At 39.9% G+C, this 11,486-nt stretch overlaps 1 protein-coding gene across 1 annotated transcript in view; it reads right to left on the reverse strand.

Annotated features, from left to right (window-relative positions):
* Positions 1-11,486, reverse strand: part of ANKHD1 (ankyrin repeat and KH domain containing 1) — a 165,344-nt gene that overhangs the window by 99,764 nt on the left and 54,094 nt on the right. Inside the window, exon 7 of the mRNA XM_006891229.1 lies at positions 7,242-7,475. Coding sequence (XP_006891291.1) covers positions 7,242-7,475 — 234 coding nt within the window. The remainder of the gene's footprint in view (positions 1-7,241; positions 7,476-11,486) is intronic.

The following is an 11,486-nucleotide window of genomic DNA, read 5'->3' on the forward strand; positions in this document are numbered from 1 at the left end:
TGTAGAAGGCTCCATAGCTGATGTTACTCTGAAGCCATGGTGTTTGACTGAGTCCCTACCCGTGGCTCAGTGGTGGTGTCATATGGCTTAGTGGCAATCTGGGGGATCCTCTGGGGACCCCAACCGGGCCTGGACTTGATACAGGTACACCTACTGCTAAGACAAACTTTTAACCAGCGAGGGGCATGGCAAGAAGGACAACTGCACAGATTGAGGGGACAGACCCTCTGTTGTTTATTTCCATCCGTTTTGTGTTTATGTCTGGTCACCAGTATTTCCTCATTCTTCCAGTCTAGTCTGGAAGAGTCCCTGATGGGAGTTATCTGGTGCCTCTTCCCACTGAGAACTTTGCTACTATTCTTATGACTTCTGCCTCTATACTCTCAGACTCCTTTTCTCCTTCAGAAAGGCCCATTTACTCATAAAATTTCCCAGGCACTGTTCAGAACAGTCCCCAAGCATTTTGCCTCCAGGTATTTTGAAATCCCTTGGGATTCAGATCTGTCAGCATTGTCTGTGCATATATCCACTATTTCCAAAAACTGCAGGCCTGCATCAGGAGCCCTCCCAAGTACCAGGCACTTCCAGGCTACTGATTGCAATAAGGGACACCCAACACCATCTCTCAGCCGTTCCCAGAATCTGAGGAGTCTGGCTTTCAGAGAATGCTCTGAAACCTCTGCTGCCTTCACCCACAGACCTGAACACCATGGGCTGTCAAATGTCTATCTTTCAAACTCGGGCTTGGCTGAGAACCTCCACCTCAAGGGATTAATATTATTATTATTATTAATAATAATTTTAATGAAAATTTACAGACTTTGGATTTCCATGAGACTAATCTTTTACTATAACCAAGTGATGCTGCAATACCGGCCTGATAACAATTCTCAATAGCCTGAAAACAGGACTTTTCATTTTAATACCCTTCGAGATCTTGGCACTTTCTGCCAATGGGACCTAAAGCTGGTCAGAAACCCCATCTAAGCTTTCTTTCTGTTTCGGCTCTAGTCTCTCTGTAAAATCTGCCAACCTGTGTCGGTTCTCTTAGTTCATGATAAAGTAACTTTTAGTATTTGCTTTTATTTCTTTAGTTTGAAAAGTATTGTTCTTCCATGATTAAAAGTGTAGTTATGTGCGTGTATACACATACATGTTATCTATATTTTTAAATCATATTAACTTTAACAAGTGAAACCAAGCCATACTGATTTTGAGCCAGTTAAGTATTGCAGTTATTAAAATGCAGCTTTTGGGGGTAGTGAACATAAATGAAATAACTTAGTGTATCTAGTCTAATGAACAAAAACCACATTGAGAATAAAAGCCGAAAGTTTTAGCATAGCATGAGATTCAAGATGGAAAGCAAAATAATTGGTAATAAGTTTTGTGTTTTGGTTTAATAGGGAAAATGTAAGTAGTTTTGCTTGAAAGTAGAATGTCTGCTAGTTCCAGAATATAAAAGACAGTAAAAGCTAAATCTGAAAGTGTGTATTGAGATGGAGAAAGCTTGAGGGAAGAATTTTATTTGCTTTAGTTTATAATACCTGCAAATAATGAGTTTAAAAAGAAATAATGTAATGTTTTGAAATTTTTATATTAAATCAATCTAGTAGATTTATTAAGATGGGGAAAAGACTGATTTCACATGTAAAATGTTACATGGGCAATATGCTGGCCTCTTCCAGACACCAGCCTAAAACTGCAGCCAAATTTTTAACTAACCTTCCAGTTAAAAAGAATCTTCTCAAACTAAAACATTGCCTTTTCCAACTCTAATGGTTTCAATCTACTTATTTCAACTGAGATAGGCAATCTCTTCTTGTGTGATTTATACCCTTCAGATTTACACCCATAGTCAGTTCTGACTTCAACACAATGAGTTTTGAGTTGATCTTCCTCTCTCCAATGATGTGAACAGTGATCTTAGATTTCAGGTAACCTTGGGAATTAAAGACAAATTCTGGGATGGTGGAGCAAAAACACAGGATTCTGAAGTGCTTATGACAATTGAACTGTCATATTAGACTTAGAAGCGCCTACATATGTATAGAAACAAAAATATTTTCTTGTTTGAATCATTATTAGCATGAGCTTTGTGACATATACAGCCAATTAATTGTAATACCAACTGAAATAAACACTTTATGATCAAAGAACTCTGATGGCTTAATGGAAAGGAGGTGATTATGGCAAAAGTGTACAGTTTAAATGTACAAGCTGCTAAGCAGGAGAAATATGGGCAATCTTCTCCCATGTGATTTACTGCCTCGGAAAACCCACTGGAGGATCAGCAAGGAGTTGGTTCAATTCAATGGTATACAACAATAACAACAACTTATGACTAGGAATCCCTGGGTGATGTAAACCATTCATTAATTAGCTTTTAACCAAAAAGTTAGCAGTTTGTGTCTACCCAGAGGTGCCTCAGAAGACAATGAAATCTCTTCAACAAGATAAACAACCCAACTGCAAGATTAGCAGAGGATATGAACAGACACTTCACCAAAAGACATTCAGATGGCTAACAAGCACATGAAGAAATGTTCAAAATCCCTAGCTGTAAGAGAGATGCAAATCAAAACAACTATAAGATATCACCTCACACCAGTAAGAATAGGAAAATATAACAGAGCAGCAAACAACAAATGTTGGCGAGGTTGTGGAGAAACTGGAACCCTTATTCACTTGGTGGGAGTGTAAAATGGTGCAATCACTATGGAAGGCGGTATGGTGCTTTCTCAAAAAGTTGCAAATAGAAATACCATTAAACCCAGCAACTCCACTATTGGGAATATACTCTAAAGAAACCGTAACGGCCACCCAAGCAGATATATGCATGCCCATGTTTATTGCTGCTTTGTTCCCAATAGCAAAGAGTTGAAAACAACCCAAGTGCCCATCAACAAACGAATGGATAGAGAAGCTGTGGTATACTCAAACAATGGAATATTATGCACCACCGAAAAACAAAGAACTCGTGAAATATTATACAAAATGGGTGACACTAGAGGACATTATGCCGAATGAAATACCTCTGTCATAAAAAGACAAATACTGCATAATGCCACTGTTATAAAACAGGACTCACATGGGGGTTGGGGAGAAACTAAGAGAGGATAAATAATGAACATGGTATTGAAACAGACAAGAGAGAACTGTATAAAAAGAATATATGATTAGGTATTATTGGAATGAGAAGAGTCCAGAATAAGAGCTGCTGCATAATAAAGTGTGGGGGGGAACACGACACTATATAACAAGATTTAATGCCCCCAAGGAAAAAAGCAAACTGGGGGGAGGAGGGGCCGGGAGGAAAACTTACAACAATGAATGAATGGTAATCTAAGTTCTTTATAAACTTTCATAAAAATCTCAATTAAAAAAATCCTGTAACATAATCAAAATCACATATGTAGAAGCTAAAGAAGATTTTACTAAATACATAATATAAAAAAATAAAAGACAGGGGAGCTCTGGTGGCCTAGTGGCAAGAAGCTGCAACTACAATCCCAGAGGTGCACGGTTAAAATCCACCAGATGCTCTGCCGGGGAAGGAGGGGCAATCTCCTCCTGTACCAGTCAGATCGGATTTGACGGTACACACACACAAAAATAATAAAATTTAGAAAAAATTAAAAAAAAAAGAAGAAGACAATGAAATCCACTTCCAAAGTTGTTACTGTCCTCAACTCGAGTATGACTCATAGTAACCCTATGAACAAAAGGCCTGAAGCCACTCTACAACTATCAAAATTTATCAAAGCTCATAGAGTTTCCAGAGGCATGTTATTTAGGGAAGTGGGTGCCACTCCTGCTTCCAAACCCGTCATATTGACTGCGATGTATAGCAGCTCTGAACCCTTCCCTATCCTGAGCCAGTCTCACTAATTCTGACACACCAACCTCCTTCGCCCGTTACTATTATCAATCCATCTCATCCAGGGTCTCCCTCTCCTGAGTGGTCCGTCCACCCTTCCAAGCATGATAACCTTCTCCAAGGACCGATTTCTCCTGGCCACGTGCCCAAAGTAAGTGAGGCTGGGTTTTCAAATCCTACTTCCAAGGAGAACTTTGGTTTCACCCTCTTGAAGATAGACCTATTTGTTTTCTTGGAAGTCCATGGTATGTTCAAGACTCTTCTCCAGCACCACAACTCAAAAGCATCTATTCCTCTTCTGCCATCCTTAGTCACTGCCCAACTCTCTGAGGCATAACAAATAATTGAGAAGATCAAGGTCTGGATTAGGCACACCTTTTTGTATCTAGATTGACATTGTTGCTTTTAAGCACTCTGGAAAAGACTATGACAACAGAGTTTCTCAATTTAATTCGTCTTCTGATTTCCTGACTGCTGGTGTTAAAGAGTGTTGATTGTGGATCTGAGCAAGCTGTAATTGTTAACAACTTCAATCACTTCTCCATCTAATATGGTGCTGCCAACTGGCCCAGTTGTGAGAATCTTTGTCTTATTTTTTTTTTCTGCAGGGCTCCCATAAGTTGGATGTTGTTGTTTTTGTGTCATTTAACTAATAATGGCTCCAACCCTGGAAAATCTTTAGTAAAAGACCAAAGACTAGTAAGTTCCAGAGTGAAACCTGAGTATCTTTGTCTTCTTAAAGTTGAGCTTCAATGTACATTGAAGACTACGGTCCTTGACCTTTAGCAGCAAGTGCTTCAGGCCTTCTTCAGTTGTAGCAAGCAAGGTTGTGTCATCTGCGTATCTTAGGTTGTTAACGAGTCTTCCTCCAATCTTGATGCTACACTCCTCCATATAAAACCCTGCTTCCCAAAGGATCTGTTCTGCAAACAGACTGAAAAAGGATGGGGAAAGGATGCATCCCTGATGCACTCCTTTCCTGATTTTGAACTATCCAGTGTTTCCTTTGCTCTGTTCTGAGGACTGCTTCTTGGTCCAAGCATAGGTTTCGTATAAACATAATCAAGTGTTCTGAGATTCCCATTTTCCTCCAGGTGTCAGAAGAGACTCCGAATATTGCACTAGAGTGCCGAAAAGTCAAAGCAAAGGAAAGAAATCAAGAAGTTAAGGAGTGGGGGTGGGCGGGGAGAAGGGTGCAACAATGAATGAATGGAATTCCAAAATCTCTGTAGATGTTCACTGAAATGAAAAACAAACAAACAAACAAATAAATAAAAGCAAAAAAAAGAAGTTAAGGAGCTGAATAGAATATTTCAAAGGGTTGCTCGGAAAGAAAAAGCAAAATATAATAATGAAATGTGCAAGGAGTTGGGTCAGAAAATCAAAAGGGCCAAACTCACTCAGCACTTCTTAAGCGGAAAGAAATAAAGACTAAATTCAAGCCATGAAATGCAATGTTTAAGGATGCTATGGGCAGAATACTGAATTATTTAAGAAGCATTAAAAGCAGAGGGAAGGCGTATAGAGAGTCACTGTACCAAAAAGAATTGTCTGACACAGAAGAATTTCAAGAAATAACATATGAGCAATAGGCAATGGTGATGAAGGAGGAAGTACAGGCTGCTCTGAAGGATTAGGAAGGATGGATTAGGAAGGAAGAAAGGATGGAAGGAAGGAAGAAAGCTGCAGGAACTGATGGAATAGCAACTGACGTATTTCAGCAAACAGATGCTGCCTTGCATGTGCTCACCAAGTTGTGCCATGAAATCTGGAGAACAACGACTTGGCCAACTGACTGAAGAGATCCATATTTATTCTCATTCCAAAAAAAGGTAACCTGACAAAGTGTGGAAATTATCAAACAATATCACTAATACCACACACTAGCAAAATCCAGCTGAAGATTATCCAGAAAAGACTTGAACAGTATATTGATAGAGAACTACCAGAAATACAGGCTGGTTTAGAAGAGATCGTGGCACTAGTGACATTAGTGCCAATGTCAGGTGGATCATGGCAGAAAGCAGAGAGTACCAGAAGAATGTCTATCTGTGTTTAGTTGACTATGCAAAGGCATTTGACTTCCACAATAGAAGCCATTAAAAACCTTATGGAGCAGAGTTTTTCTCTAACACATATCGAATATCCATGAGTTGGAATCTACTCAACAACAACTAGTCAGACATTGGCAACTCAACGGTAGAATTTTTATCCTGCATAGGAAACCTGGAATTCCATTCTCAGCCAATATAACTCACTGCACACATCACTGGTGTGTCAGTGATGAATTACATGTTTGCTCTGGTGCTGCACAAGGATTTCTGGTGGTACAGCATTCAAGCACATGACTGCTAAGTAAAGGTTGGTGATTTAAACTTATGCAGTAGATCATATAAAAATGGTATAGAAAAAAAGTCTGTGATCTACTTCCAAAATTGAGACAGTAAAAATGTACAGATCACAATGGTCCAATCAACAACCAATCACTGGGAGACATTTGATTCTGGTAGCATTTCATTCCATAGTATGCAGAATCATCAAGAGTCAGAAGGGCAACTCTCAACGGCAGTGATAAACAACTGTTGTAAGACTATTTGTTCATGGAAGAAAATAGACAAAATACATTAAAAAATAGAAATAAAATTGAAAGCAAACAACTGGCATTAATTCCAGCTATACAGTGTTGTAGTTGCGTGCCATCAAGTCTCCTACCACTCACAGCAACCCTCAGTACAACAAGCCCTAGGAGCAGCCTGGTCTCATCCTCTCCAGGATGAACCTGTTTGTCCTCATAGCAGTCCATGGTATATTTAATACTTTTCTCCAGCACCACAACTTAAAGGCATCAATTCTCCTTCTATCCTCCCTAGTAATTGTACAGCTTTCTAATACATAGCAAGTAATTGGAAAGACTATAGCATACATATATTTATAAAAATGTTCAGAATAACTGTAAGTATATAAAAGAAATATTTTTTCCAGTGTATTTTATCTTTAGAATGTAATATTAGTGCCATTTATCTATTTATTTTCCATGTGCTAGTTTTTCATCTTTTCTGCATTAAGTGTAGTATTACTGTTTGAGTTGTTTTTTAAAAACTAAACAATGGAAATTAATGTAAAACCGAAGTTATTAAATAATTAAAATCCTCTAAACCTGAATTAAGACGCTGAGTTGACTTCACAGTTGATGGAACAAACTTTAGTGAAAACATTATGTAAATGTAATATGTACTATCTGTAAATTTTTGGAGCATGGGGGAAACAAAAGCAACATAAAATTAAATCAACTACTAAATTCTCAGATATTAAAATGTTAAAAATTGCTACAAAAATTATTATTTATATATAGAGAGAATACCTTTGTAACAGGCAAGTGTAAGAGCACTTTCTTTGAATTCGTTAGAATGAGTATTGATGCCTGCACCATGATCCAGAAGAACTCTTGCAACTTCCACATGACCTGCACTGGCTGCTTCCATTAGGGGAGTATGTCCATTTTCATTATGATCTTCTATATTTGCACCTTCATTAAGTAGCACTTTGACAATGTCAACAAATCCTCCAGCACAGGCATACGTTAGTGCAGTGTTTCCTAACAAAAAATAAACACAAAATTATTGGTTATGCTACTCCTTCAGTAAAATCTTTTCCATTCTTTTACATAACTACTAGAATTATTATCTCAAATTCTTGTTACTGGTTAGAAGTTGTTGTTGTTGTTATGTGCTGTCGAGCAGCTTGCGACTCATAGCGACCCTATGTACAACAGCCTTAAACTCCGCTCTGTCCTGTGCCAATCGCACTGTCTCTGACACTCCCATCCCAATCATCCCAGTCACTGAATCAATCCACCTCATAGAGGGCCTTCCCCTCCTGCGCTGTCCCTCCACCCTCCCAAGCATGATGTCCCTCTCCAAGGACCGGTCTCTCCTCACAACATGTCCAAAGTATGTTAGACGGAGCCTCAGAATCCTTGCCTCCAAGGAGCCACCCGGTTTAACCCTTTCCAGGACAAATCTGTTTGTTTTCCTAGCAGTCCATGGTATTCTCAATACTATTCTCCAGCACCACAGCTCAAAGGCATCAATTCTCCTTCTATCCTCCTTGGTCATTGTCCAACTCTCTGATGCATAACAACTGATTGTGAAGACCATGGCCTGTGGCCAGGGATGCATCCTATCTCCATACCTTTTCAACCTATATGCAGAACAGATTATCCGGGAGGCTGGGCTCTATGAGGAGAAATGTGGGGTCAAGATTGGGGGACGATTTATCAACAATCTGCGTTATGCAGATGACACAACCCTGCTTGCTGAAACTGAAAAAGACCTGAAGCGCCTGCTGCAGAGTTTCAAGGACTGCAGCCTACAATATGGATTGAGGCTCAATGTCAAGAAGACAAAGATTCTCACCACTGGACCAATTGGCAGCATCAGGATGGATGGTGAAGAGATTGAGATAGTACACAGCTTTAGCTTGCTTGGCTCCATAGTCAACAGTCTTGGCACCAGCAGCCAGGAAATAAAAAGGTGCATTGCCATGGGAAAGTCTGCTGTTAGGGACCTCTCCAAAGTACTGAAGAGCAATGGTGTCTCTCTGGAGACTAAGGTGCGTCTGATACAGGCCATGGTCTTCGTACTGGTTAGAAGTACCATCCTGATTTTCTTATTAACATAAAGAATTTTTTATAAAGGAATCAGAACCCCAAACAAATAACTACGTATCATGTAATTCCATGTACAACATCTTTCAGAAGGCAATCTACAAAATGTATATTAGGGGTTACCAAAGACTAAAGGTGACTACAAATGAGCACAAAGATCTTTTTCTGTGCTAGAAATGTTTTCAAACTTATTGTGCTGATGGTTGCAAAACTTTATAAACTTGCTACATGCAATTATTACAGATCTAATATTTATTAACTTTATGATATATATATTTTTGTCATTTTTAAAAATAGCAAATAGTATACAATAATAAAATATTCAGGAACAAATTTAACAAAAATAGTGAAAGACATACTAAAAACTACAAAATATTGTTAAAATTTCAGAAGGCCAAAATAAATGGAAAAGAATCTCACTCATGGATCAAAGACTTCAACACAATCCTTATCACAATCCTGACTAGCTTTTATTACTGACATTAACAAATGGAGCCTAAAATTTATATGGAAATACAAGGGAGCTAAAACAATTGTGAAAGAAAAGAACAGTGGAGTATTACTTCTTGATTTCAGAACTGCCAGTGAATTGATTCTGACTCAACAATCCTTCATCAGGTTCTGAAAGACTGTAAATCGTAAGGGGAGACTACTCATCTTTCTCTACAGAACTGCGGATGAACTTGAACTACTGGAGGTATTTGGCCTATTTTTTTTCTTCATTTTTATTGTATTATTTTCATGTGTACCGTCAAATCAGATCTGACTGGTACAGGAGGAGATTGCCCCCTCCTTCTCCAGCAGAGCATCTGGTGGATTTGAACTGCATACCTCTGGGATTGCAGTGCAGTGTCTTGCCACTAGGCCACCAGAGCTCTTGTATTTGGCCTTTTGATTAGCAGCATAACATTCTGCACTAAGCTACCAGAGTGCCTTATTATAAGGAACAATAATTAAAAAAAATGCAGTACTTGCATAAGGATAGATATAAATGGGCTACAATTGATAGTGCAGAAACTGTTATAAATTTGTAGGCTTTTGATTTTTGAAAAGGAAGTCAAGACAATTAAATGAGGAAAGAACATTCTTCAACAAATAGTGGATGGACAGCTAGAGCTATCACTCACTGCCCTTTAGCCAGAACTGATTCATAGCTGAGCCTCCTCCAGTGGAGGTCTGTTTCTTGAGAACCTGTAAATTGCATGGGAGGAGACTGCTCATTTGTCTCCCACAGAGCATCTAGGGGATTCTACCACCAAAGAGGTGCAGCCTTTGAGCTAACTGCCCAACTACAACACCAGAGCTCTCATTTAATGTTAATGATGTTGTGAGATAGCTTTTCTAGTCATTACAATTGCCCCCTCTCATCTCCAAGTACATGGTCTAGCAAATCATCAAAAGCTGTGGGAATAAGTAAGAGCAAGAGTCTCACAGCTGCAAGACTTAAGGAGTGGAACAAGAAAATGGTGAGAACAAGACATTGCTGAGATGGTAGTGGAAAGACTGTGGCACTGCTGTGGAGAAAACTGTGGCAAAGTATAACCAAAGAATCCCTGGGATAACCGCCACAGTTAAAGTGTTTTGCTGTTCTTGCCAGATAATGAAAGGAAAAGCTGACTGCTGAATTGAAATTGAAGCCTGGACTGAGGAATTATACCTTGGGATTGTTGGACTAAAACCTGGATTTGCATTGGGTGATATTCTTTGCCTCCTTCACTCTTCAACTTACTTCGCCAACAAACCTCACTCTCATTACCACAACTGTGGGTAAAGTCTATGAGTCAAAATGAATAAATTAACCTCTTGCTGCTGCTGTGGCTCCTGAGAAACCATGGGGCTGGGTTACAGGCTCTTTAACTGTTTCCTGCTCTGGGCGGTGATGGGCTGTGCTGTTCTCACTCCATCTGGCATATTCAAAGAGATGCTCATGGCCTTGTACCTTATATCCGATTTTCTAGACAAATGTAGACTTTATTATGTTAATGAGATAGAAATAGTGCAGAGTATAATTTAGGTTAATTTCTTTTGAGATATAAAAGAAATTGAACAAGTAAGCCAGCAAACTAAGAGATAGCAGAGAGATGCCAAGTCACAAGACTATCCAAGAGCAGAAGCTCAAAAGAGACATTTCTCCAGAATCAACAGAAAGCCTTCCCCTAGAACTAGTGTCCTAAATTCAGACTTTCAGGTTCCTAAACTATGAAAAAGTTTATTTGTATGTTAGAGTCACCCACATGATCTGCTTCATTGTTGTTGTTATGTGCCGTCGAATCACTGTGACTCGTAGCAACCCTATGTACAATAGCCCTAAATCCTGCTCTAGCCTGTGGCAATCTTACTGTCTCTGGCACACCTACTCCCATTACCCCAATCACTGAATCATCCATCTCATCGAGGGTCTTCCTCTCTTAAGTTGTCCTTCCACCCTCCCAAACATGAAGTGCCTCTCCAAGGACGGCTCCCTCCTTGCAACATGTTCAAAGTGTATCAGACAAAGCTTCAGAATCCTTATGAACTATTAGAAAATTTAAAACAAAAATAAAATAAAAAATCTGACAACAGGAACACGTACTGCCAGGCGCACAGCCCATCCCTGAAGTCCACGCTGGCTGCCATGCTCACCGCCAAGACGACAGACACGGGCGGGCGTCCAGGAGGCACAGGCCTCAGGCTGCAGCGCGCCCTGGCCTCCGCGCTGTCTGCCTTCAGAACTCGGCGAAAATGGCAGGAGAAAGGCTTATTCCAGAAAGTGCGGCACACAAAGACTGGGAAGGCGGTCCAAGGCACTAAGTCGTTTTGTTTCCGGGGCAGAACGGCTGTTTGCGCTCAGGGCCGCCTCGTAGTCATTTTTCAATTTTGCACCTAGCGAGGGGATTGAGTGCGTGCGTGCCTGCGTGCGTGCCTGCGTGCGTGCCTGCGTGCGTGCCTGCGTGCGTGCCT

The sequence above is a fragment of the Elephantulus edwardii genome, unplaced genomic scaffold (assembly GCF_000299155.1).
Source record: "Elephantulus edwardii isolate Elephantulus edwardi_28Jun2011 unplaced genomic scaffold, EleEdw1.0 scaffold00095, whole genome shotgun sequence".
Taxonomy (NCBI): domain Eukaryota; kingdom Metazoa; phylum Chordata; class Mammalia; order Macroscelidea; family Macroscelididae; genus Elephantulus; species Elephantulus edwardii.